Below are 27,688 nucleotides of genomic sequence, written 5' to 3' on the forward strand. Positions count from 1 at the left end.
ACCAAAATGATTCAGGCTGGCCCTGCTCACGGATATACCTATCTAGTTTGACAAACTGCTGCTGTCTGTGGAAAGTAATGGGAGGTTGGCTCCGAGTACAGCAGCTTCCAGAAGTCTCGGTGCAGATGGGCTCGGCTCTGTGCAAATAGCTGCACGCGCAGAGAGGTCTCCCTAAGGGGGGAGGGTCAGGTGTGTAGGAAAGCTTTCGGAGCAGCGATCCGTGGCAGAAGAAAAGAACGGCGCGCAAACATTCGGCAAGAGGGAGCCTTGACAACATCTCCCCAGGATTGCCGTAGAGCAACCAGCGCGCTTGCTGTGAGTGTCTGAAGCGTAAAGCAAAGGCTAACGAATCAAGAGAGATTGCCGCACGGTGTGTGCTTGTAGCAGGAAAAACCCACTGTGTTGCTTCATGTGGCATGCTGGGCCGCTTCGATACTGTCATTGCCACCCACACTCAGGGCTCGGGCAAGGGGATGGGCATAGGAGAGGATACAGAGTGTGGGGTCTGGAAGGACATTAGGGGGAGGGGGGATTCGGGGTTGGGGTGCAGGAGGGGGTTTCCAGCCAATGGGGAGCTGTGGAATCAGTGTTCGGAGCAGGGATATAGCGCATAGAGACCTCATGCCTTCCCCACCGAAGGGCCACAGGGATGTGCCACCCACTTCCAGGAGTAGCCCGGGGCCAGGGCAGGCAGGGAACCCACCTGAAATCTGCTGCACCACCAGACTTTTAGTGGTTTAAAACCTCCTGGACAGGGCACAGGAGCCCCCAGGAGAGAGCGCCTGATTCCAGGAGACTCCCAGTGAAAGCAAGCGGGTCGGCAATGCGACTGGCAATCTGCACGCTCCCTCCTGCGTGTGAACTTTTGTGCTGTGGGAGTAGGCTCGGGACGGGGATCTGATGCACCAGGCAACAAGACTCCGCTAATCAGCACGCAGATCCACGGCCTGCAGCTGCCTTTTCTCAGAGAGGATCTGCGACACCTCAGAGAGAGTTTCGATAAGCGCCTGGTCGAGGAGCAGTGGCGTGTGTGACCCAGTTCAGAACCCCTGCTCTGCGGAAGCCTCTCCAGCCGGAATATTTTACAGCTGCCTGAAGCGGACAGCTGAGACGCTTGCTTGCGCAGCTTGCTGAGTAATGCTGTCCTTGCTGTGGGCTTTTGCAAGACAAAACGTCAAGATACAGCATCAAGGAATGAGGAGGCTTTTGCCTGTCTCTAATGGAATACAGGTGGAACTCTCTAATCCGGCACTCTCTGGTCCGGCAACACCCGTGGTCCCATAACATTTGTTTACAGCTCTCAGTGTTCTGTGCCGTGATGTAGCTTGAATTTACCCCAAATGTCTTCTAACCGCCCAGTAAGCAGTGGAAGTGTTGGTGATGCTGCTAGACAATATTGATCTCCTTTGGTTCAATACATTCTCTGCTTTGGCACCAGTTGGATCCCAAAGGTGCTGGACTAGAGAGGTTCAACCTGTGATATTCGTTACACTGGAGAACTTTTAGACATATTAATTTCTAATGATCTCTGTCAAAAAGGAATCAAATGCAATTTCAACTGAAAACAATTCCCCCCGCCCCTTTTACGGGGATGTTGGCTATGTTCTCAGAGGACCTTGTAAATATATTTGCTTATGTCCCCCACCATAGATCACAAGAGACTTCAGTGTTGTGTAGGCCTCATGCTGGTAAATTTCACTCAGCCAGTTCAGCGTGTCTTTGAACAAGACGAAGTAGGAGAGTCAGTTAGAAGGATTTCTTATAACTATCATAGTGAACTCTGCAATACTCTGAGGCACCTGGATTGCCAACACGGTAAGTCTGTGCAATGCCTAGCACCGCAGGGCCCTGATCCCAGTGCCCACAAAGAGCAATTCATGCCAAATTTCATACACAGGGCTCTGTGTTGCCGTTTAAAACACTCTGACCAATCTAATTTGAGGCATGAGCAAGGCAACCATGTGTTTGCTCTCCTTCTCCCGAAGCACTGGTTCTGCGGAAGCATCTAGCACTGTGCTGTCAGGGTTGTTTGCTTAGAATGGATCCCACTCTCTCTTTTCTTTGAGCCCCGGCCGCAGCCGTGAAAACCCCAGCTGCAAGGGCACCGAGCTCAGTACCAGCACCTCTATCATTTGGCCGCAGAATGCACGTGAACACACATGGGAGGGGCTGGCTAGTGGGGCTAGCTGTGCACCCCAGTGGGGGTATATGTTGGCAGGGTGAACATGGGTACAGTCGGCTCCCTCCACTCCTCACCTCTCCCCCAGGGAGGTTTGTTCAGGTTTCAATTGGTCCAGAAAACAGGATCCAGCAAACAGCCGCATGTCCAAGAGAATTGAGACAGATTTTGGCAATTGAGGGTCAGCCCCTGACGGAGCTGCCACTGCACCCAGGCAAAACCCACAAGTGGAAAACCCACAAGTAGGCAAAACCCACAAAGTCGTGATTTGCACTGGAGGAGCTTGTCTGCTCTCATTAAAATGGACTGGGATTGGGGCAAAGTCCCCATGCTGGCACATGCTCCATGCTCACAGGTATCCAGAGCAACACATAAATCCTATTTAGTTGTCATGCAAAGTCCTCAGACCCAAGGAAAAGCTCATGCAAGTCACAGGTCAGCTTGACTTGAGCCAAGTGTGACAACTGAATGGTTTCCTTAGCTCTGGTGCAGACAAACACAGTAACAAAGCAAAGGGAGGGCAAGAAATCAAAAGCTAACGAGAGGTGGCTTTTCCTTAGCAGGCATTATTTCGGGTGTGTAAGTCTGAGGAGTTGGGCGACTAACTTCTAATAAGCCCTGTTGTAAAAAACAAAACTCACTCCTACTGGGTGTAACATTGGCCTCTGAGCTCCACAGAGTTGCACCCACTAAACCAAGGTCATCGTTGATTCTGCAGGCTCACTCACTCTTGGAAAGATAGGGCGTTCGCGTCTTTGCGTTTGTGCATGCAACTTTTACTAACCCTCCCCCCATCCCATGACTGATGTTTGGCTCTTCTGCAAACTGTGTGTGTGTTTGTGTGTGAAGAACAGGATGCTCGGAACGGAGCCGGCACCACAACGACAAACATTCATTCTGGGCAGGCGATCTCCTTTAGAAATTCAGACAGACAGTAAATATTTAACCAGGGGAGAGGAAAACAGGGTATAGTCTGAAGAACCAGGCAGCCACTGCAGGTGGCATTGTGAATCATGGGCAAATTATTTAGTAGCTTCCTCTTCCTGCAGTCCATTTGGCCCAAAGGGTCTTGAAAGGGGAACGGTTTTCGGTAAATTCAGCGGCAGGCAAATAACTAGGTTTTGATCTGATCTCAACTGTTGCCATCACTAACATTGACATCAACAATTAGGAGGCAATTGCTTGAAGAGATGGTAAACTAGTCATTGGACACCGAATGGCCAGGCACGTAAAATACCTGAGATCATCCTTTAATTCTATTCCTTCTTATTAGACCCATTAAGAAGGTGGCCTGCTCCAGGTTCGCTGCTCTCCTGGTTATTTACCATACCCACATGGGTAAAGTGCCCATTCCCAGAGGATCTGTCCCATCTCCTCCACCGCCCTCGGCATGGCTCAGTGCGCCGGTGGGGAGTTGAAAGTCCTGGAGCTTCGGTCGCTGTTGGAGCCCTGGGCCCCTTTGAATCTTCGGGCCGCACGGCAATAACTCCCTTTGCCCCCATCATGGGCATGCCTGGTCAAGTATCTCCCTGCACGCCAACCTGAACATAATTTAGGCGAGCGAGCAGCTGGGCATTAGAACATGGACCTGCTATTATTTAGAGATAGGTGAGAGGTGGGTGCCAAACCACAGAATGAAAAGGGCCCAATTGTAGGAAGTATTGAGCATTTAATCTCTTTGGGTATGTCTACACTTGCACCCTCTTTCGAGAGAGGGATGCAAATGAAGACATTTGAAATTGCAAATGAAGCCAGGATTTAAATATCCCATGGTTCATTTGCATATTCGTGTTGTGGCGCTATTTCGAAATAACAGATGCTGTTAAGATGCGGTTATTTCGAGAGAAAACCCTTCTCTCAAAATAACCCTTATTCCTCATGCAATGAGGTTTGCCAGTTATTTCAAGACAAGAGTTTGCTCTCGAAATAACTGTGTCTTAAAAGCATCTGTTATTTCGAAATAGAGCTATTTTGAGATAGCGCCATAACGTGAATATGAAAATGAAGCGTGGGATATTTAAATCCCAGCTTCATTTGCAATTTCGAATGTCTTCATTTGCATCCTTCTCTCGAAAGAGGGTGCAAGTGTAAACATACCCTTCTTTATTACTGTACAACATAATCACAGCTCAGAGGCAATGGGGTTTCTGCGCTGGTTGGTTGGCTGAGCACTGTCTACACTTCAGACACAGCCAGGACGGGATATATCTGAGCTCTTTTCAAGTTATCAAGTCATGAAAGACAGTGCCCAATGGTAACAGAGAAGTCCTAAAACGTGAAACATTTTGCCACTTTCAGAAGCAGGAGTCTGGATTTGGGAGCACTCCCTGTACCTGCTGCATCTTACCAACAATTTGGAGTAGCGGGCAGCTGTATAGCGAAGACAAAAAGATACACAGGCGCTGTGGGTGGCCGTGTGGTGTGCTGCCCTCCAAGAGACGGGAACCCTGAAGGCCACAACCAGGAATTACAGTGTGGTTCATCATCCAGAGCCATGCAGTTCTTGACCTCTTTGCAGAGCACGAAACATTATCACTGGGCTCATTTTGCTGGAGTCTCCAAGGAGCCTTCGGCGAGTAACAACGTTTACTCCATGCCAGTTTTAATGGGACTCAAACCGTTGATCTAAACGTGAAAGCCGCTTGGTCCCTCGTTCACTTTTCTTTTGGAAATGCAACACCTGCAGCTCCCACAGCAACTGTACTGGTGGGTGAAATTTCCACAAACGAACAGGAATTTTCCATGCCTCCACTTCTGCATGGGGACCAATCACTCAACTGAGCCCAGGTCTGCACTAGGGAGGAAAGTGGAACTCAGATATGCAACGGCAGCTCAGTGAATACCTTTGCTCGACTTACTGGGGTGTCCCCAATGAAGGAGAAACTTTCCCATTGACTTCCCTTGCTCCTCGTAACCCGCTGGAGAACCCAAGCTGATGAGACCGTAATCAGTGGTCCATTTAGCACGTCCTTACTCGACCCATTAAATCGACCCTTGGGAGATCGATCTCCACAGCGTTGATCTCCCATGAGGTCAAGACAAGGCCTAAGAATTAAAGTGCTGAGTTTATGGCGAATCCATTGGCTGTAATCTCTCTGGACAACTAACCGAGCGAGCAACTACTAGTAATGCACATCCAGGAATGGCTATTAGCCTCCCACTATATATATGAAAGATTTGAATGATTTCTAATTGAATTTGGAGCAATGATTCAAATTAGGAGTCAGCATTCCCATAAGGAAAGAAGTCACAATGGCCATTGCTCGCCAATTTCATCTCCCCCAACCGCCAGCCATGGCAACACACCTTGCGGGATTCCCCAGAGCTTGCAGTCTCAGTGGCCTGAAAGCATCTGTCTGGAGGTTGCCTAGTAATTGCAGACTCGGTGTCTATGGACCTGGATGGAAGATGTCCTCCCTTTGACAGCTCGCCCGTGTACGGCTGCTCTGATTGCTCGGAATCTGGGCTCCTCTCAGCTTGTTTCAAGCGATCCCGTGTTAGCATGGCAGCAAGGACTCTCGCTGCACAAATTTGTGTCACCCCGTCCAGCTCCAAAGCTGAACAGCAAAGGGATTGCTGAGAAATGGGGTCTGGAGACAAGAGGAAACAATTGGGTAATCAAACGGTTTAGCTGGGCCTCGCTCTTGCTCTGTACAGATCTCGATCTCGCAAAACCACACAAGGCCTGTGTCATTCACAAAATCCAGCGCAAGCCTCACCCCGGACTGACTCCTCACCACACATGAGCATGTAGACAGGAAGCTCCTTCATTGCGATCGGCTTCAGACTGCGCTGGAATGGGATGCCTTCCTCTCCTGGGGCCGCACACTACGTACTGTCTGCTTTGTGTGTGTGTGTCTGTCTGTCTCCCAAGCTGGTCACAAGAGGCTGCCGGGTTCTCTCTCTCCCCTATTTGCATAGAGGTCTGATGGGAAAACCAGAGCCACTGTACTTCCATTTTGCACAAGTCAGGTGCTGAGTTGGAGAGTACAGGGACTAAATTCTCTCTTGATTTGGAAGCAAGGAGGAGGAGAAATGCATCCGGAACGCTCAAGCAATTCCCCCCAGAACAGCAGGCTCGGCACGTCTGCTGCTCGGAATCCGATATGCCCGAGATAAAAGAAGCTCATGGTGGGAGCTGAACCATTATTTTGATCCGTGGCTTTCTAATACCGCCCCAGGTACTGGTGTGTTTCTCTCCGCCGTCGGTTTTGCTTTTTCTCACAGCTGATCAGCAACGTTTGGGGCTGGTGCAAACTGGCCTGGTAGCTCTTGGCTGCTGTCATGAGGACACGGCTGCTGCCTGTCTGGTTTGGCGGCTTCATTTAAATTTAAATGTCTGCCGCGCTGAGCCGACAAACAGCTGATCAGCTGTTTGTCAGCTCAGCGCGCTAGTCTGGACCTGTGCCGTGCCGACCTGAAAGCCCTTTATCGACCTCCCCATTATTCCTTATAGGATGAGGTTTACCGGGGAGGTCGATAAAGGGCTTGCAGGTCGGCGCGGGAGCGTCCAGACTAGCGCGCTGAGCTGACAATCAGCTGATCAGCTGTTTGTCGGCTCAGCGCGGCAGACATTTAAATTTAAATGAATCCACGATTATTTAAATCGCTGCTTCATTTCCCTTTGCCGAACAAACAAATCCACATGGCTCCGTCGACGGAGCCATGTAGTCTAGACGTACCCCTTAAGAACCCATTCAAGCTCTTTGTCCTCAAAGAACACCTAGAACAATAGATGCACCTTGATTGGTTTTGTGAGAATCCATAAATTCCAGGTCTCTCAGACCAAGAGCAGGAGTGGAGGGTTTGAGATGGAGAAAAGTTAGCTGGCCGAGACACAGTCCAGAGAAGCCTGTGGAAGTGCCAAAAAGCAATCCCAAGAAAAGGCAGACATTATAGCGGCAAACGGCAGACATTATAGCAGCTTCCTGGATGGATGGGTTTGCCTGCCATTTGTAGGTCAAGTTCGCAACCTGGGGGTATGCTGGGTTCTGGATTGCCAAGGCTCTTTTCGTAAACAGAGGGAGACCAAAGGGAGTGTTGCAAGGCTGCATTCAGCATTGCATGGTGTAGGCAACTTGGATAATTAACAATGAGGAGTCTTGTGGCACTTTAGGGACTCTGGGTATGTCTACACTACAGTGTTATTTCGAAATATCTTATTTTGAAATAACACGTCTACACACAAAATGCATTTCAAAATAGCTTTTTGCTATTTTGAAATAGTGCATCTACACTGATTGGATGCTGAATTGCATTTAAGGCCAGCCGGAACTGGTTCAAGCAGGGCATGAGGTCAGAAGTTACCTTGTGGCCAGGGCGGCCAGCAGGGCACCCTGCGAAGGGCAGGAGGACCCCTATTTCGAAATAAGCATCTACACAGCGCTTATTTCGAAATAGCAATTTCTAAACTAGCGCTATTCCTTGCAGAATGAAGTTTACCAATTTCAAAATAAGCCCTCCGCTATTTGGAATTAATTTCGAAATAGCAGTTGGCTTGTGTAGATGCTAGGAAAGTTATTTCGAAATAACTTTGCTGTGTAGACATACCCTAACAGATTTATTAGGGCATAAGTTTTTGTGGGCAAAAAACCACATCACCAGATGAAGTGGGTTTTGCCCATGAAAGCTCAGGCCATGTCTTTGCTAGGCGGTAGGTCAACGCTGCCACAATCGATTTTCCAGAGTTTGATTTAGCGGGTCTAGTAAAGACCCGCTAAATCAAACTCAAAGGATGTCCATTTGCCATTGACTTGAATGGGTTGAGGATTTCAGCCACTGTCTTTTATATTGCTAAGACCCAACCCAGTGGAAGTCATTAACATAGAAATTAGACAGTATCCCTAGAGCCTAGTGCATAAATGGTGGTAAATCATTTAATCAGCTAATTTATTCCGCACCCCCTTTATGAATTATCCAAAACCATGTTGATTTTTCGAACTGGATTTATTATCCCCAGTTGTTTAGTGTACACCTTCCAGGAAAAGATTTCATCCTGTTCTCCAATAGAACATTTTAGTTCTATTCCTGCTGTTTGATTGAGCATCTGAATCCATTTACTTTAACAGCATCTGGGATAGGCATCTTTTTATTTTAAATCCAAATAAGTCAGCTCCTTTGGTTACGGCTCTTTCAAAGACTGGAGAAAGGCCATTAACTTGCAGTCTGGCTGCTGCTGTGCTGTTTATAACTCTTTCCCTTACCAAACAAAGAAATCCTGCATAGAAATATTCAGAGGGAATGCACAAAAAGGGGGTGGTGAGTGGTATCAAAGAGAGATCCTCATTCTTAGACCAATGCGGAGACTTATTTTTGAATTGATTCAGTCTGCTAGCCTTCATTACATCAGAAAAGCCCAAGAGAGGGCGAACACATGCCGTCCGAGCTCCTAATATTAGACACTCGTTTGAAAATGGTGCGTTCGTTTTTATAGCAGCACTTACAAAACCGTTTTGCCTGCCTGGTCCATTCCTATTATTTCTTAGAATTAATTTCAGATGAGGCTTGTGTCAGGCCATTGCAAATAGAAGCACGACTCTCGCTTTCATAGGTCATCGCTTTCCCTCTCTCCTCCTCCCACCCCGCTTTGAACAGAACTCCTCCACTGCCACCCTCTGGCGATGCCTATCACTGCAACCGGCAAAAGGATGTCAGCTTGTGAAGGAGAGAAAACAAAAATGAGCGTTCTTGCAGTCTCGGATTTGGGCCCCATGCCGGCCTGTCAGTAAAAATACTCTGGAATTCCTTGCCAGTTGAGATCCGCTTCCATAGTGCGAGAAAGATCCGTTCCCCGCCAGCTCCTTCCTTTCTCATGCAGTTGCTCTAACCGGTGTGGAGGGGAGGACTAATGTTAACTTCGCAAAGGCCTGCCTCATCCTTCCTCGGAGACCACAAGGCCGACCCATTTGTCCAACCCCAGACGTTTGCACAGCTAACTAGTTTGATGCAGTGCTCAGCACAGTGCGAATTACTGGCAGGCGGTTGGGAATACACAGATAGCCTGCTTGGCAGCTGGTATAAATCAGAACGCTGGAGGAGCTGCGCTGACTGATAGAACCTTCCTGCTTCTTACCCAGACTGCTTGGAAAAAAGAAAACGGCCCAACTGGAACATACCCGGATTTGAAGTGGGGAACAAATCCCGCCCCCCCCCTTGTTTAAAAGCAGGGGCTGGATTCAAAGCACATGTGAAATGTTATTTTGCTATTCGAGGGCCAAATACACCCAGAAGCAGACTTTAAAAACAGCCCCAATGAGGAGCGAGAAGAAACACTAACAGGAGGGTAAAACACGAGGGGAAAAGAAGCCAAACTGCTCCCTAAAATGATGCTACAAGCAATAGGCCCCAGAGTTTGTGTTTGGCGGAGCAGGAAATGTATTTATGCCAAAAGCAGGGTCAAGAGGCAGCAACCAGGCCCTGGGTATTTTGAAATGGAAGGGGTGAGCCATCTCCTAGAACTGCCAGCCGAGAAAAAATGTTGACAAAGACGTCACTCAGGAGGAAACAGACAGCTCGAGCGGCCAGGGCGTGCACTAAGGGGTCTGAAAAACTGTTTCCATCAGCCCAGCCTGGCTTGGCAGGTGGGGACGAGACACCAGTGCCACCTCGTGGGCAGTCGGCTTTCTAGCAGCCGAGGTTGGAGAAGTTAGGTGGGACTCCAACATGCCAACCAATTGCACAGCTCACAGCCAGTCATGGTGCCCCTACAGCAAACTTCTCCCTGTCCACAGAGCCGGCCCAGGGCCTGCGCCTCCCCCTCTCCCGCTATCCCCCCTGCACTCTGTCGGGGGTGGGCCTCTTCACTGCTTGGTGCAGCCACTCTGCGTGGGGATGTCTGGGCCCTAGCGAGGCAGGGGGCGGAGAATCCTGCGTCTCAGAAAGTTTTTGCCACAGCAGGGCTCCAGCAGGGTTTACTTGTATGCAGGGGGGAAAGTAACTGAAATGTTACAGGTACCCTCCCCCCCCCCCACCCTCCTCAGGGAGGACTCAGAGCATGGGGGGGAGGGGTTGTGATAGGACAGGACCTGTATGATCATTTAAGCGTAGGGTCGAGTGCAGGGGGCTCAATGCAGAGGGTTGGGGCCTGTGTGGGGGTGCAGGGAAGGGCACCCCATTTAGCAATAAAGATTTTGTCCCAAGTCTCTTATGCATGGGGGGAGGGGTGCAGGAGTCAGGGAAGGGGGCTAGGGTGTGTGCAGGGGGATAGGAGGGCCCTGGGGCAGTCCCAGTTGCTGCCTGGTTACCTTTACCTGGCTGGTGGATGGGTCCCTGCCTTGCTCCTCCTGGGGGCTGCACTGCCACAAGGGAGCCACGGGCCAGCGGCTTGGGGGGTTCTCCTGTAGGGAACCCGGCCACCCTGAGAGACACACCCTGGCCTGCCACTCCTTTCCCCAAACACCTGCCGGGGATGCTCCTGGTTTACTCGCGCCTGTCTCCGCGCAGAGGACCAGACTGGATGAGTTCCCCACCCACCTAGGCCTCCACAGGGATCCAGGGCAGCAGGTGAGCTCTGAGCGTGCTCGCGGGCGCGAGCGGGGGAGGGCTGGCTGGATACCGTGGGTGGGGCTGCAGCACATCCTCCCTGAAGCAGAAACATCGGTACCTCATGGAACATGTACTGCCAAAAATATAGGTAGTGAGCAAGGGCTGTATGGCCTCTGGGATTTACACGTTGGGTGCCCCAACCCTTTTGTCAATCTAGTCCTTAGCCGCCTGTGATGCCTTCCAACGACCCCTCCCCCTGCAGGGCAAGATTCTCACAGGAGAACGAGTGAGGTATCCAAATTCCACCCAAATCCAGGATAATCCCCTTAGGTCAGTGGTCACCAACCAGTAGACCAGGACCTGCTGGTAGATCTTGGCACCTCTGACAGGGGATCCTGACTGGGTTGGCCGGGAAGCGATCCAACGCTGGCCCTTCAGTTGTCCCTCCACCCACTGTCCTGCTGCTCCTGCCCTCTGCCTCGGAGCTGCCCCCTGGGAGCCTCCTGCTTGCCTGGCAGGGTGTGGAAGGGAATGGGGGGGGGGCTGATGTCAGGGTGTCCCTCTCCCACTCCATCTCCACACAGAAGGGGATGGAGGGAGCGTGGCAATGCTCATCTCTGTCACTCTCGCACACTGTGTCTCATTCTCTCTCTCTCTCTCTCTCTCTCTCTCTCACACAGACACACACACACACACACACACACACACACACACTCCTTCCCTCTCCTCTCCCTGCCCAACACACACGTGGGGGGTTGCTGTTACTTTCACTGCTTGCAGCGTGGGTTAGTTTTGGGTTCTGACTGGTCTGTGCATTTCATCATTTTCATTTCTCTCACACCTCAATGTGATTCTTTGCGTGGCGCGTTCTAAAATGCCGAACCGGTCGTGGCTGGAGTCATTATCCCAATGGTCATTGCTGCTCCTGGATGTGGCCGGCATGTCCCTGCAGCCCCTGAGAGAGGCAGAGCAGGGGGTCTCCACATGCTGCCCTTGCCGGCAGACACCCGCCTGCAGCTCCCACTGATCAGTAACGGGGAACCGTGGCCAGTAGAAGCTGTGGGGTCAGCGCCTGTAGATGAGGGGCAGCCTGTGGAGCCGTTGCGGCACATGCCGGCTGCTTCCAGGGGCGGTGCAGGGCCAGGGCAGGAATAAGCCGCCTTAACCCCACTGCTCCACCACCCGGAAGCCGTCTCAGTCAAACGGTGCCCAGCCAGAGCCTGCTTCCTGAACCCATCCCTGCCCTGAACCTCCTCCGGCACCCAACACCTTCCCAGAGCTTGCACTTTGAACCCCTCCTGGGCCCCAATCCCCCACCCTGGGCTAAGCCTGGAGCCCCGCCCACACTCCAAACCCCTTGGCCCAAGACCAGAGCCTGCACCTCAACCCCCTACCCCAGCCTGGTGCAAGCGAGTGAGGCGGGGGAGAAAGGGGGATGGCGCGAGCAGGGTGAGGCCTCAGAGAAGGGGTGGAGCAGGGGCAGGGCCTCAGAGAAGGGGCGGGAAGGAAGCGGGGCCAGGGGATTTGGGTTTGAGGTAGATCTCACATTGCACTCACATCAACAAAGTGATCGTGTGGTTAAAAAGGTTGGCGACCGCTGTCGTACGTTCTTTGAAGAAGCTCAGCTGTACCCTACGGAGCACAGTTCAGTGAGAGTTCTGCCCGAGGACTACACCGGTAGGGCGGCTTAACTCCACCGCTCAGGACTGTGCAAACTGAGTAATGAAGTTGACCGGAGCCATGGCATAGCCACCAGATTGAAGAATTCTTTGACCAACCTAGCTACTGCCTCTCAGAAAGGTGGACTGACTTCAGTGACAGAAGAATTTCTATCTGTGCCACAGCCGTAGCATTTCTAGCACAGACACATCTTGAATGTTGTACACCGGCACAGGAAGCAGGTGTCTTCCCGCACCCTCTGCCACTCAGCAAGCAGTAGAGATGTGGCAGATGCCTCCTCAAATAACAACTTGGCCAGATTTTTGCAGAATTTTGTATTTATTAAAGTAATATTTCATCAATGTACAGAACGGACACGTTTCCAGGAAGATTAAGAAACATTTTAAATACTGTAGGTATAAACATTTAAAAGTTCTATTTTACTACCTTGTTTCCCAGAAAGCCTCCCATGAAACTCACTCTTAGCTGGACTGTTAGCAGTCGTTCTATTAACCCCGGACGAACGAGCATTATTCCCAAAACCCAGGGGTTTAAAATTATTGCTTCTTACCAGATAAAAGAGCAAGGTGAACACGTGAAGGGTTGTTATTAAAAATCGCATGACCCAAAGCTTTAGAACAGCATACTTTTTTTTTTTTGGTACGGCACACTCCTCTTTTTTCCATTTCACATAATGCAGTTAGGACGACCAACGTTCTCCAAAAGCAGCTAGTGATTTTGGGTGCCCCACCTGCAATGCGTTAAAGCAGCCGGCCCTTCACAACTGAGTGCTTAGGACACCCTGAAAGCCAGCTTCCTCTAACGTGTCGAGGTGAGCACCAGCCGATGGAGGCATCCCCAAAATCACGAGTCACTTTGGGAAGACGTTGGTCGATTTGTGGATCGAGATCCAGTGAAAAGATTTCAACAACCCAGTGTCTCACATGCTTTGCAAAACAGGTCGTCAGACCAGACTCTCCCTGGGAGCGACGTGCGCGAGACGCATCCTTCATCTCAGCACTAGCCTCGTGCAGGACTTAGTGCTCAGTCTGGAACAACCAGTTTCCAGTCTCAGGAGGGTGAAGAGGCTCCGGGAGGAGCAGGGCTTGATCTGCTGCTCCCTGCGAGGAGTAACTCCCGGGCTGAATAAATAAGGGATGGAATGTTCTCGTCATGCAGCACCAGCAGGGAAATGGGACGGAGTCGAACCACATCCTCTGACACGTGTTAGCCGTGTCTCAGGCAACTACATCACGCAGACATTCCCCCTCGCTTGCTGCCTACTGAGGGACGCCTTGCCTTGGCTGCGTGGCGGAAGAAAGTCTCATTTACATAATGCACCGCGCAGTACATTTCGGTGGAGGGATGAGAGCCCCATGGAGAAAGTTTTAATACGTGTCTAGGCAACGGCCGCTTTCAAAGGAGCCTATCATGGGTTCTTCTGACTATGAAGGACAACGTAGGGAACACAAAGTCATGGGCTGCCTCCTCCCCAGACACCCCCCCGTATCTTTGCTTCAACATGAAGTTGACTGGAGCCATGGTGTAGCCACCAGACTGAAGAATTCTTTGACCAACCTAGCTACTGCCTCTTAGAAAGGTGGACTTACTTCAGTGACAGAATTTCCATCTGTGCCACAGCTGGTCTGTTCGTCTACCCACAGGACTCCGGTTCCTACCAGCACTTGCGCCTTTCCCCCGGCATCCAGGCCCACTCCTTCAGGCCCACCCCTTTGGTCCCCTGTGACTGGCCACCCTTGTGCACGAGAAAGTCATTTTGCTTGCACCCTCTCCTCTTGCACAGCCCCTGGTCTCCTCTGAAGGAAAGAAATCACATTGTGTCAGTGCGGCTCAGCAAGTGAGCCAGCCAGCTCCCACGAGGGCAAGGAGCTCGGCACCTCTCCAGTCTCTTCAGGGCGATGGAGCAAGGATGTGCTGCATTTCTTCTGCTCTCGCGGCAGGGGGTCTCTTCGGGTAGGTGACGCTGGCCATCTTAAAGAACTCCTCCGCAGCGTCCAGGGCAATAAGGCGATCCTGTCAAAGGAACGGAGGTGTCAGAATTGCTGGATGCCTGGCCTTTGCAAGAGTATCTATTAAAAAATGCCCTGAGAGAGGCAGGCTTCAGAACACGCAAGGCCTCACCCTTCCAGTGCCGTGTCTCCAAGAGAAATTGGTGGCATAAAATGGAGGAAGGCTCAAAGGAATCAGGCTCATGATCTAGACTGCAGGCATTTCTCTTTGTGCCCAAGTGGGCCACCCGTAAAGCGCTCGACTGGATAGTCCTGTCTGGGAGACTGAGGTACACTGGACTTTGATCCTTTGCATTTCACTACTGATGCTCTTTTTGTGACCTCATTAACAGAGGGGGTTCACTACGGCCTTGTCTACACTAGCACATTTTGTTGCCAAAAAACAGCCTTTTAGTGACAAAAGTGACAGCATTTACTCTGCAAAGTGACTTTTGTCAGGAAAAACACCCAGTGTTAGTGACAAAAAACTTAAAGCCCCGCTAGAGACGTTTTTTTCTTTTCCCCTCTCTTTATTGTTGGCCAAGAGCCAGTGTGGACTCTGCTGTCTGTTTGGTCGAGAGAACTGGCTTCTGCCAGTATCCCACAAGGCCTTCCCTGATGGCTAAGCTCAGTGTTCTGTGATCTCTGCTGCCCTGCAGGCATGCCCCCCCCCCATCCCGACCTCCTTTCAAAGCTCCAGGAAGTGTCTGACACCTGAGGGAGATGCTCACTTTGAGAAACAAAGAACAAATCCTTGGAGTACTCCTGTTCTGCCCTGCTAGGAACACAGTGACAGGCAGATGGCTGCAGCAGGGGGTGGGTTGGAGAGGCTGCAGTGCTGCTTTGAAATTCCTCAGCACAAAGAGCGCACAGAGCTACCAGGGAACCCCAAGAAGAACAGGGAGCAGCTCTGCCTTCCCACCACATTGCCCTGTGGGAGGCTTACCCACAGTGCTTTGCTCTGTCAACAAGATGCTAGCCAAAAGGCCATCAATTGTCAACAATGGGAGGCAGAAAAACTGGTTTGACCAGTTTTCACTTTTGCATGTCAACAGCACTTCCATGGCCAAACCTTCCCAGCCTAATGTAGGGACATTTAGCTACTTACCACCACGAAAAGATAGCGCTCAGAGAGCTCCCAGTTTCTGGGGAAAATGTTTGTCTCCTCGCAGAGCTTCAACAGGATCTCCCGGGCTTTGCTCATGTTCTGGGAGTCACTGATGATGCTAAGTTTAGTCACAGATAACAGGGAGTCTGCTTCCTTCTGAAACCCTACGACAGAGATAAAAATCGCTCCAATTTAAATGAAAGGCACCAACCCACCCAATCTAGCCCTCTGCTCCGAACATCTTTGGAGGTTTACTCTTTCCCCCGTCGGCCTTGTAGCGTTCCTATTTTAGAACCCATGACAGGAAAAAAACAACAACCCAGCACACATTTGGATAAAATGCACTAGCATTTCCTCTGGGTACCACGGACAATTGCTGTAGGGAGAACAGGAGGTCACCAGTGAGGTCATATTTAAAAATGCAACGCAGGCATGGTGCTTTCCAGACAAAGGGGTGCCTTTCCTTGTGCTAGTAAATCTCCGCCTGATCCGTGTGTGTGTAGACGGTGAATACATTCTGCACAGGGCCAGGTGTCCTGTTGTGTTCTGGATCTAGCCAGTACCATTGTTGCCAATGGAGCCAAACATATTCCCGCCCCCCAAAAAGGGGGGGGAGCAACACGGTGTAATCGTTGAGCACAGGTAGTTTGGTACTGAGCTAGCATTTATTTTTGAATGCAAGAGTTGCAAGGAAGAGAGCAACTTGGGATATAATCTCCATGCTCTGCCCACAGCCCTGGCCCAGGAAGTGTGGGGCTGCAGTAGTCACAGAGGTCCTGAGAAAATCTGTCCGGGCTTGTGGTTAACGCATGAGATTGGGAGTTAGGAGAGCAGGGGGCGGAAGGGGGAAGAGAGTTTATACTTGGTTTCTTATTTCTCATGGGTGTTTGTGTTTGAAGAGGATTTTGTGCTAGGATAGTACTTTAGAGCGAAGGACCTCCGTGCGTTAGGGCTCAGTCGTAAGCAGTATGGAGAGGCTAATCAAACCGGCTGACAAAGGTTAACACTGGTTCACCGTGTAAGTGCGCAAGATTCCCTCCGTCCTGCTTAGGAAAACAAACGGCTTTGCTCTTGGTAATCATGTCCTGGCAAAGGCAAAAAGCCCAAGAATGGACTCCCAAGGGATCCAGTTCCCTGCACTTGACAGCGCTGTCCGTATGGCCCTCCTGAGCTGCTGGAACATCTGTCTGTCTTGCCTTCATCCTGCCTTGGCCCCACACAACCAAGGCATTCAATCGTCAAGCACCATGTGGGTTGTAGCGGGCTGGCAGGGACACCCCTCTCTTATCTGGTGGAGCAGCTATGGCCACTCCCTGTAACCACCCCCCTCAACCTTTTGCTGAGTGGATCCACCCATGTTTATAAAACCAGCAGCCACACCCCTCCTCCGAGCCTGCCCTCCTACGAGCTGCTGCCAAGGGCCCAGCATGGCACTGCTCCGTAAGGTGCAGCAGGGGGGAGGAAAAGGATCCAGCTTCTATTTGTGCTATCTCTTTCCAACGACCCCTGGCTCCTTCAGTTTGCATCTATGCAAAGCAGAAGGAAGTGTGGAAGGAGGTTACCCCCCCCAGAGACAAAGGCAACATTAACAGCCTTTGATGCACTGCCGGGTGGCTGCAAATCAACAGCCAGGCTCTGGAGCTTACCCAACTCTTCCAGAATGCGCTTCCAGCGGCTCCTCACTTCCTTGCGGATTTGCCGCAAGGCATAGATGTCGTAGTTCAGTTTCTGCCACTCCTGCAAGGCAAAAGAGAGGAGGGGAGAGAGACAGAGTCAGCTTTCCTCGTGCTGTACGGCCCATCCCATCTGGCACTTCTACTCCCACTGAGCAACCGCAACATCAGGAACCAAGTTCCAGCCGCAAGGCCCAGCGTAAAATACACACTCACGTTCCACAACACCGGCCCTGCGGCTGTGGGGAAGGTCTGAGTAGGATCAGGGAAAATGAAAGAGGCTGAAACAAGATTTTTTTTTAAGTCAGCTACACAAAGCAAAAATCCACAAAACACTTCTACTTTTGTTGAGGGACCACAAGAGTGCCATTCCCCCTCCTCCTCGAACCCCCTCCAAATGGACCAGAACATTCCGGTCACCCTCAGTTGGACCCGATTCTTTTCCTGCTGACCTAACTCCCTTTCATTTCCAAGGCAGTGCGGTTGAGCGCATTAGAACAGGGGCAGGCTCTGCGCAACACTAGTTACACCTGGATTTCCTCATGAATGTCTTCTGCCCTCAGCTGCCCTGGGGTAACCCAAGAAGCTCCATGATTTAAGGGTCCAGTCACTGAAGAGAGACTCCTCACGCAGGGCAGGGGGGGGGGGGAGACCATCTAGAGACAGCCCAGCCCTCTGGTAGATTCTGTAATGCTACCCTAGGGTGGGGAACACGGTGTGCGAGAGGGAACCGGCTCAGTCCCACTCCGTTGGTCGGAAGCCCAGCTGAAACATGCCATGGGTGCCAGGCCTGTGTAATTTTTGGTGGGGCCCACAGCAGGGCAGAGCCGTCCTGTCCACAGGAGACAGCAGGGCAACCACCCTGGCTCTGTGCTTTTGGAGGCCCCCCATGCATCATGAGAATGGGGTCCAGCAAGCGATCCGGCCCCAGCCCCTCCACCACCTCCCGGTACCACTCAGGGGAAGACACTGGAAAGATGTGGGGTGGAGGTAGGGAGGGGCAAGGGTAGACTGAGGCCGGCTCACTCGCTAACTTCCCAAGCTGCCCTGGACCCCATGTCCTCATGGATCACAGGGCCCCTACAAAGTCCTATGGAGGGGACAGCTAGAAGCCCAAGCAATGGTGGAGCTGGAACCCGTTTCTAAACATTGGTGGGGCCTGGGCCCATATACAAGTCTCATCACCTATCCTCCTATCAAAGAGCCACTCCTGGAATTTGGAAACAAAACTGTTCCTGCGACGATCTCGTACCTAGTCATGCCTGGACTTCCACTGCAACTTCTTGTTCCCCCCCCTTCTAACTCCCGCAGACACGGCACCTTTGGCTTGGCATGTGTGCTGCCCCATCACAACCCACAGGTTATTTGTTTTGTTTTCCAAGTTTGCGCGTAACCCAGGGACACGGGTCAGCCCCGACACATCCTCAAAATGGCACTTTCTGCTGCCTCCCCTTGAGAGCTCTGATTCCCCAGCCATGGCGCTCACTCCTCCAAAAGCGGCACGGATGCGCCTCCTCCACGCTGCCTCAGCACCAGCTGCAGAAGCCCTGAGCAGAGAGAACCCGCATGCTCTGTGCCCACCGCCACCACTGTGTCCGGCAGCGAGGAGGAGATGGGGCAGGGAAAGTCCCGCTGAGCCCCAGTGGGTCTGCCAGGTGCATGCTGAGTCACCCAAGGCAAGATGGTACATAGGAGCGGTGCTGGGAGCTGATGGAGCATGCTCAGCGAGACAGACTCTTCAGAGAGGTCACCACCGTTTTCTGTTCCGAGCTTGTGGGCAAGCCAAGATTTTCAAGAGTTTATCACTGGCCAGATTGTCCCAGGCACAGACACCTCTGGCAATAAGGGCACCCGGCCTGCCAAATATTAAGTCTCTTGAGTTTCCACTTCCTTACAATAACTTCACTCAGAGCCAGCTGAACTTCCTGATCCCCTCTAGAAAACGTTCACCTGAGGCAGACAAAGGAAATTTCAGCCAGAACCGATGCAGTTTGGCAAGGCTAAAGGCAACTAATCAGGGTCTTATACTGGACGTGAAGTTTGCCTGGCACTAGAGCCTACAAAACCAGCTCTTCCTAAAGTGACTCGCCACACAACCCTGTTGTGTTGCAAGCTGGATGTGATATTTCCAAGTGGCATGTCGAGCACACTCATACTTGGAACGCCTTGGGTAATTACAGTGTATGCTGGAATGGGAAAGGTGCCCCAAGCAGAAGGACACCATGTTCTCCCACCCATGTCTCAAGATATCTAGGTATCAATTGTGTTGAGAGCAGAGCCGGGTGTGGTCCAGCAAGCCAAGGCCCACACACTGAAGGATGAAGACAAGGACGTCGCATTCATTTTCTCCTGGCTCACTCCTGAACTCTCTCACCCTGCCGCGTCACAGGTGGGCGTGGCTGCTGCTTCCTTGCATCAGTGACGAGCCAGGTTTACAGAACCAGGAAATCCAGATCTTGCCTTGATGTCATACACTTTGGGTGGAGATTTTCACCTTAGCCAAGCCGGGGAGGTAGCCACATCTCTCCCGCTGAACTGCCTGGAATTAGGAGCGAAGCCCGTTTGCTGACTTTGCACACCTCCGCCTCAGTTTCCAGCCCAGCATCAAGCGGCCGCATCATCTCTGCTCATTACTTGGCCACCACCAGCCCTTCCTCCTAGTTGCTGTCTTGTCAAGTTGCCAGTGCGTGACTCACGCTGAACTCCAGCTCAGCCCCCGACCAGAAAAACCACGCGAGCCAGAGAAAGACAGCCCCAGCCAGGAACAGCCCCGTGGCCACTGTCATGCCTGGGTTTAGACCCAGACAAAGTACTATGGCCACGGCAGCCCCAACAGTTTGTAGTCTGGTCTCACTTCTCCTGGGGGCTGGGAGTGGCGGTCAGATCAGGGAGTGAAAAAAAGTGGTCCACTTTCTGCTCACCGGCCAGCTGCACTAAGTGCTCCTCAGTCTCAGGTCTAGCCCTGTAAGTATGAAGTTGGGGACATCCGAGCAGAGCTTCGTGCTCCCCCTTGCCAGGAACTGGACCGCTATCATATGCGAGAGGTCCAGCAACAACCATCTCCTGACATCCTTGGTAGCTTGCAGGCGGGCTCAAAGGAAACTCACTTTGATTCAAGGATTGTGAGTATGGAACCCACCAAGCTGGAACTGTGATCCGGTCTTAAGGAAGAGGCGACAGCACAAAACGACCCACAACTAGGAAGCAGGACCCTAGATAAAAATGGAGGCACTTGCCCTTCCTATTGCCGGCCACACTGGTCTGAAAGGCTACGTCCACACTGCAGCGCTATTTTGGGATACTGGAGCGTAGCTATCCCACGTCTTCTCAGCAAGCCCGTTATATCAGGCTCGCTATTCTGACATCCCTGTAAACCTCATTCGACGCAGAGGTAGAGACGTTTTGGAATAGCACTTTGTTTTGAAATTTGGCGCTGTGTAGACCACACCAAATGCCAAACAAAGCAGTTTCGAAATCGCATCGAAATACAATATGCAATTTGCGTAGCTTATTTCGAGTTACGGTGCAGTATGGATGCACCCAAAGTTAAGAAGCCAAGCCATAACACACCCAATTGTCACTCATGCACATCACCCAGGGAAATCGTACACTGGCACGGTCTACAGTACTCTAGGTCAGAAAGTCTCTCCATAATGTAGTGACTAATCCCCATGTGTTTAACCCCATCACTTGCTGTCATACAATCATCATCCAAGGCAACGTTATAAGGCTACGAGTGATCTTCAATGTCAAGTGTTTTCTTGGCCCAAATCTAGTCTTAATTCTTGTATTCGAATGGTGGCTAGAAGTCAGCCCTCTGTTTGCACGTTGCAGTCCAGGAGAAATAATTGCGCTGCAAAATTAGAGGATTCACGAAGCTGTACTGGCTGATCTCTGGCTGTCTAGCAGACCGGTAAGATCAGACCCTCGCTCCCCAGAGATGCAGCATCTGAGGCAAGATTTTATCTCAAGGCCACACAAGGGAGTTTAGGCCCCGATCCAGCCATTCAGATCCGTGGGATGGAGAGTTAGCGCTGGCCCTCGCGAGACATAAGCAAAGCCACCTTTAAGGAGTCGCTCCGAGACTTCACTGAATTGAAATGTTCCTACGACCCACTGAGAGGATTCAAGGAACAAGTTGCCTAGGGAGGTTGTGGAATCTCCATCACTGGGGATATTTAAGAGCAGGTTGGACAGACACCTGTCAGGGATGATCTAGACGGCGCTTGGTCCTGCTGTGAGGGCAGGGGACTGGACTTGATGACCTCTCGAGGTCCCTTCCAGTCCTAGTGGTCTACGATTCTGTGATTTGTTTGTAATAAATGGGTTAGAGACTTATGCTAAAACCAAACAACAAACCCAAGTGCTACAGTTAGACTCCTAATTAGAAGCTGCCTGATTTTTAGCAGGTGTTCAGTGGCCCGATGGATACAGTTGTAGCAATGGGCTAGATCAGACCTGAACTTCAGGCACTCAGCTCTGACCACGTTGGCACCCAGCTTCTCCAGATACGGACCCGATAAGAACGTGTGGAACGGAGCCTTTCTGTACTGCCTCGGTGTGCAGCCAGGCACGCCAAGACTGCAGCGTTCCAAATGAATTATCTGTGCCCCCCCCCTCCCCGACGGCTCAAATATAGCTAGAGGACCTCGTCAGTTTCACATTTTGTGCCAGAGAATCACTGCTGTTGAGATAGTCGTGAACGGAGGTCAGGGCGGCAAGTGAAGTTCAGATCAGCCCATAGCCGCTGATGCTGGCTTTTTCCAAGCCCGGGAGCGGGAAGAAATCCTGCATTCCTAGCCAGGAGAGCGTTGGCGCTGTTCACCGATCAGCAAAGCAAAGCAAAGCAAAAAACAGTCTCCTCTCCACATCCCTTCCCCTGAAGCCTGGAAGTGGCCTCACTGTTCCTGTTTTGCACAACCTGATACTCCACACGTCCATTTAAGTCCTAGGCAGGAGGAGGAGACGGTACAGTAACAACCTGGAAGGCCTCTCTCACGCTGCAGCCGGGTCCCTGGGGTGGGCACCCGAGAAAGGGCAGGGATTACTTTTTAAGTGGAGAAGAGATTGCAGTTCGTAAGCGAGCGCACAAGGGGAAGTTGACTGCAATCTGGAGAGAAAAAACAACCCCCAAAACCCAGCCTCTCCGGAGTGAGACACACGTGGCCTCAGCCCTTATTGGCAAAGATCCCTTGGATCCCTTCCAACGTCCCCATGACCCAAAGTATTAACAAGGAAGGAAGAAAAGATCTGTGGGAAAAAAAATCAGCAGAAAATCGCTGACCTCCTCTTTAGAACCTCTGTTTCTCCGCTTCTGGTAAAATACATTCTACAGCCTATTTACTCCTTTGAGTAGAAGCCAATAACGAATCCTGGATGGGCAGAAAGGGTTTGTATCATATTGTTTTATTCCAGTGACTTTCAACCTGTCGTCCGCAGATCTTGGAGGGTCTGCAGACCGCGTTTAAGATTTCGAGGGGGCCCACGCCTGCATTCGAAGTTGGTTAGGAGTCCACAGATGTCAAAAGGTTGAAAACCACTGCTGTATGCTGCACACTCCAGAACCCCCGATCGCTTCCTCCCCCACACCTGAATTTTAAGTTAATAGGACCCTGACTAAGGGTATGTCTAAACTACATTCTATTTTCGAAAGAGGATATGCAAATTCTGCGGGAATCTTCTTCCGATCTAACTTTCGAAAGCAGAGCTTTCGAAAGTGAAAGTAGTCTGGATGCATTTTTTTTTTTCAGGAAAATACTCTTTTTTGAAAAAACCGCGTAAACCTCATTTTTTAAGGAAGATGAAAGTGAGATCGGAAGATATGCAAATTCCACAGGAATTTGCATATCCTCTTTCAAAAATAGAGCATTGTCTAGACATCACCTAGATGTTATCTGCAACAAAGCAATGGTCATTCAGATCTGTCTTTAATTACACTTAGAATTAGTGGGCCTCACTCTGCTCTCATGTAAACCCACTGTACGGTTTAAGGATTGCTCCTTGACTTCGTCTCCGGACCTAGCGTTCAGAGGTGCCAAAGAGGAGGGCAGTTTTAGTGACCGTCCACAGAGAGTTGGCCAAAAACCACCTTGTCAGATTAGCCTCGGACTGTCTGAGGGTTAACAGGGGCACACTAATATTACTATGGCTTGGATAAAACTAGCAGCCTAAAAAGGAAAGGTCCGCATCTTCTGATAACCTTCGAAGCCGTCAGACCTCCCTTGTGATAAATTAGAGCCAACAATCCAGTTGGAACTGCCATGTGCTGCAGCTTGCTCAGCATTCCTGATGGGCAGATGGTTTCATCCTCATTGAACATTTTTTTCCCCATTAAAAAAAAAATACCTGGAGTTAAAATTGTTAATCTAGATAAACGCCCCGTCCTTTTTTTAAATATAGCAGCACAGGAACTGTCCTACGGACACACAAAAGGCCATACAGCCTCAGATAAGAGCAAAGGAACAGAACACACACACACACGACGGGGAGTGACGACACAGGCTGCGGCAGGTGCAGCGTCGTGTTTCCATACTGACGGCTGACTCTCGTGCAATAGCAATGAGGTGTGGAGAGGAAGTCACACAGGCAGGCTTGGAGAATGGAAGGGGAGAGAAGACCTCCTTCCAGGTGAGACCATGGCAGAGTGGCTTTGGGGACTTGGCAAAGCTGTTGGAAGAAGGACGCAGCAGCACTTGCTACAAGGGGAAGACGACAAAATGATGCGCCGCTTGAGTACACGTTAACAGAGATTTAGCATGGTCTTCTGGGTGGGGCCCTGGACTAGGAATCCGGGGAGCGTGGGTCTCTTCTTGGCTTGCCTGAAACTTGCCATATAACCAAGTCACTTCAAAGCTGAAAACACTTTGCACAAGTCTCCCTAGTGCTCCCAAGGGGCAGAAGTCACTTCACCGCTGCTTCTACTACTGGGCTCGGTGTGCTGCAAAAACGTTGTGCCAAGTCGTAGTCTTTCTACTGCCCAGCACTGGGAACCTCACCAACGGCAGCATGCCCTGGCACCAGGTAGGGAGACTCAGCAGCCTGGTGAAATTTCACAAGCACCTAGACTGTAGTGAACAGCAGCTGGACAGCAGACAGGGCTACTCCAGGGCAACTGCAAAAACACCACCTTCGAGGAGTCGTCAAGTCAGTCAACTCAGCTCTGTCCATCCCACCGTCCCAGGCAGGGATCCGCTGCCGTCTGTGTTAGATTCAGTGCAGACGGATCCTGTTCCCCAGGCGGGAGCAGGGGGCAGAAGATGGCTGTGATCTGAATCAGTTTACACACGCACACACCCCGACCCTTCTGCTGGGTGTTTAATGCCCCGGCCTCTTGACAACAGCTGCTCCAATGTCAGATTGGTAGCGCTTTCCTGGAAATCTCAGCCACCGGCCCATGAAAGTTCGCAAAAGGAAGTGATGACTAATCCCCCGCATCACAGGCAGCTTGGGAGAAAGTGTGAGTTCCGTGTCGGCAGGCACACACGCCAGCCGGCCTCGCTGATCAGAGCACTCGGCTGTTCAAATATTTACCTGGAAAAGGTCCGTGAAACCTCAGGGCCATGCACTAAGTGTTTAAATACCAGACTGAAGTGGGGTAGTGCTCAGCACTCAGCAGTAGCCCGACTGACACAGAACTAGGAGTGGGACAAAAAGTTGTGCCAAAGAGATTGCAGACAAACGCTATCAAATACCTGCCTCCTGATATGGAAACTTCCTAATTAGTAGGCTGCTTTCTTCATGCTGCCAGCGCAGTTTCTTTAGTGCCTGGAAGGTAATTTGCCATGCTGCTCTTGGGAGTTTCAAGTAGGAAATTAGGTCAAACAGCCTCAAGATGATCAGAGCTGGGCTCACGCTTTAAAAGACCAATCCAGGCGTGTACCGCTCCAGCATTCAGGGCTGCCTCTCAGCAAGTGGCTTGGTTCAGCCTATTGGAGACATGATCAGGTGCAAAATGTGGATCCATGTTCATATTCTGAAATCAAGATTCTCCCTACACCTTGGCTCTAGATTCGTTTTCAGGGATGTTGCAAAAAGCAGGACTTGGGGAGAAATTAGAGGGGATATTTCTGGGACAGTTACAGAGCCTGTTTTGCAGGTCTGATTGATTGACCTACCTTAGTGGTATATAGATCACTCTGGAGACCCAAGATCTATTTCCTGGTTCTACCGCTGGCCTGCTCGGTGACCTTGGGCAACTCACTTCATCTCCCTGTGCCTCACCTTCCCCATCTGTAAAATGGGGCTAATGATACTGATCTATGAAAAATGCTTTGAGATCTATGGATGAAGAGTGCTGGACAAGAGCTAGGGATAATTATTTGAAAGCTGAAATTTAGGCCCTGTCTGTTTTTAAAAGCTTTGCCGGTGTAGTGGGTGGGCAGATTGCCCTAGGAGTGAAAGATTTTTGGCTAGAAGTAGAATCATAGAATAGAATTGTAGAACACTAGAACTGGAAGGGACTTCGAGAGGTCATCGAGTCCAGTCCCCTGCCCTCACGGCAGGACCAAGCACGGTCTAGATCATCCCTGACAGGTGTCTGTCTAACCTGCTCTTAAATATCTCCAGTGATGGAGATTCCACAACCTCCCTGGGCAATTTATTCCAGTGTTTAACCACCCTGACAGGCAGGAAGTTTTTCCCGATGTCCAACCTAAACCTCCCTTGCTGCAGTTTAAGCCCTTTGCTTCTTCTCCTATGCTCAGAGACCAAGGAGAACAATTGTCCTTGAATCAAATGAAAGGCAAAGTGAATTCAGGCAAACCAAATTAAGGCCAGTTTTAAACACATGTCTACACGGGGATTTATTGCAGTTTAACAAATCCTCTTTACAATCACACCTTTAGTTAATTTGGATTACATTTTCTGCACGTCCCTATGAAGCCAAGCCCTTAGAGTTATGCAGATGAAAGATCCTATCCCTGAATCTATTCAAGGCACATGGGAAACCTCTCCCATAGCTTGTATTGTGTTAGAACAGGTCTGGCACCGCATAGCCGTCCAATAGGAAAGAAGCGTTCTGTTCCAACGTGTTGGCTATTTCTAATTTAATCCCATCTTCCAGCTTCTCTGCATACCTTTCAACCAACACCTCTGCTAGAAAGCAGCGCGGAGGTCTCGTGAATTCTGTATTTACGTCACTTTCTCCAGTAGTTTATTCAACAGGATCGCTGCGCTTTGCATGAAATAGTTCAGTTCTGACTCATCTACACTCTTGCCCCAATATTTGACGTTGTAGCTACTTCACAATCACAGAACAGCTAGAGTTGTTGGGGGTTTTTTTTTTTACATATAGTTCTCACCAACACCGATCATCTCTCTCATAAAGACAAACAGTGCTAGATCTCAGAGCACTTCACAAAGAAAGCCAAGTTATCGGAACCTCCCACTTGAACGGTGGGGAAATGACAGCTGTTTTCAGGTATCTAAAAGGGTGTCATAAGGAGAAGGGAGAAAACTTGTTCATCTTGGCCTCTGGGGATAGAACAAGAAGCAATGGGCTTAAACGGCAGCAAGGGAGGTTTAGGTTGGACATTAGGAAAAACTTCCTAACTGTCAGGGTGGTGAAACACTGGAATAAATTGCCTAGGGAGGTTGTGGAGTCTCCATCACTGGGGATATTTAAGAGCAGGTTGGACAGACACCTGTCAAGGATGGTCTAGATGGTGCTTGGTCCTGCCGTGAGGGCAGGGGACTGGACTCGATGACTCTCAAGGTCCCTTCTAGTGCTAGTGTTCAAGGATTCTATGAAATCGAGCTAGAGATCAGTGACTGACCAATCTAGCCTCGCGCACAGCAATTCACTGGCATGTCTGGACACATGACCCCTACCCCCGATTCCCAGCGCAAAGCCCCGTCAGATCACACTGCTCCTCAGTTGCTGGGAGCCTCGTTATGAATTACTTATTAACTCGCAAGATAGTCCACCAGAAAACGAACTTCAGCCCACATTCCTGTGTTTTGTTTATTTACGGGTGCACCGCAGGGCACTGTAAGGTAGTGGTTGTACACAATGCCGAAGGAAGGAAGATTTCTAGCTGAGATTTTTAAGGCCATTCGATCAGTGGTGCGACTACCTCAATGGGAAAGTTTCTCTTATCGGTGCGGTTAAGCCACTTCCGAGAAACAGGAAGTACGTTGATGGGAGAAGCTTGGTTCAGGTGGGAGAGCTAATGCACATTAGCACCACTGCTTTAAAAAAACAAACAAAAAAAACAAAAAAAACACCAACCCTAGCATTTTGTTGCACTAAAGAGAAAAATCAGAGTTCCACGTGGAGACCACGCATGTGAATTTAGCCCCATAACTCTATAGTGGAATATGGCCCTTTTCCTAACCGCTTGTCTGTATTGATATGTCCTTACGGAAGAGAAGAACACTTGGAAAACAAGGGCTACCCCTCTGAAACTGAAGAACACTTGGGTACCTGTTCTACAACGCACATAAGCATGTCCAAGTCCATCACTGGAACTTAAGGACATGATGGAGTGTCTTGCTAAATCAGAACCTAGCAACGTCAGCATTCTCCGCTCTCCAACATGGATTTGACACCCGCAGAAAATAAAATCTGAAGTGTCAG

At 50.5% G+C, this 27,688-nt stretch overlaps 1 protein-coding gene across 1 annotated transcript in view; it reads right to left on the reverse strand.

Moving 5' to 3' along the window:
• Window positions 1–12,642: 12,642 nt before the first annotated feature.
• MREG (melanoregulin) overlaps window positions 12,643–27,688 on the reverse strand; it is a 30,161-nt gene continuing 15,115 nt past the window's right edge. The window contains exons 3-5 of the mRNA XM_075933959.2: window positions 17,086–17,176; window positions 15,440–15,603; window positions 12,643–14,356 (exon numbers count right to left, since the gene is read on the reverse strand). Of these exons, the coding sequence (XP_075790074.1) occupies window positions 14,234–14,356; window positions 15,440–15,603; window positions 17,086–17,176 (378 nt within the window). The 3' untranslated portion in view covers window positions 12,643–14,233. The remainder of the gene's footprint in view (window positions 14,357–15,439; window positions 15,604–17,085; window positions 17,177–27,688) is intronic.

The sequence above is a fragment of the Pelodiscus sinensis genome, chromosome 7 (genome assembly GCF_052426305.1).
Source record: "Pelodiscus sinensis isolate ZL-2025 chromosome 7, ASM5242630v1, whole genome shotgun sequence".
NCBI lineage: Eukaryota > Metazoa > Chordata > Testudines > Trionychidae > Pelodiscus > Pelodiscus sinensis.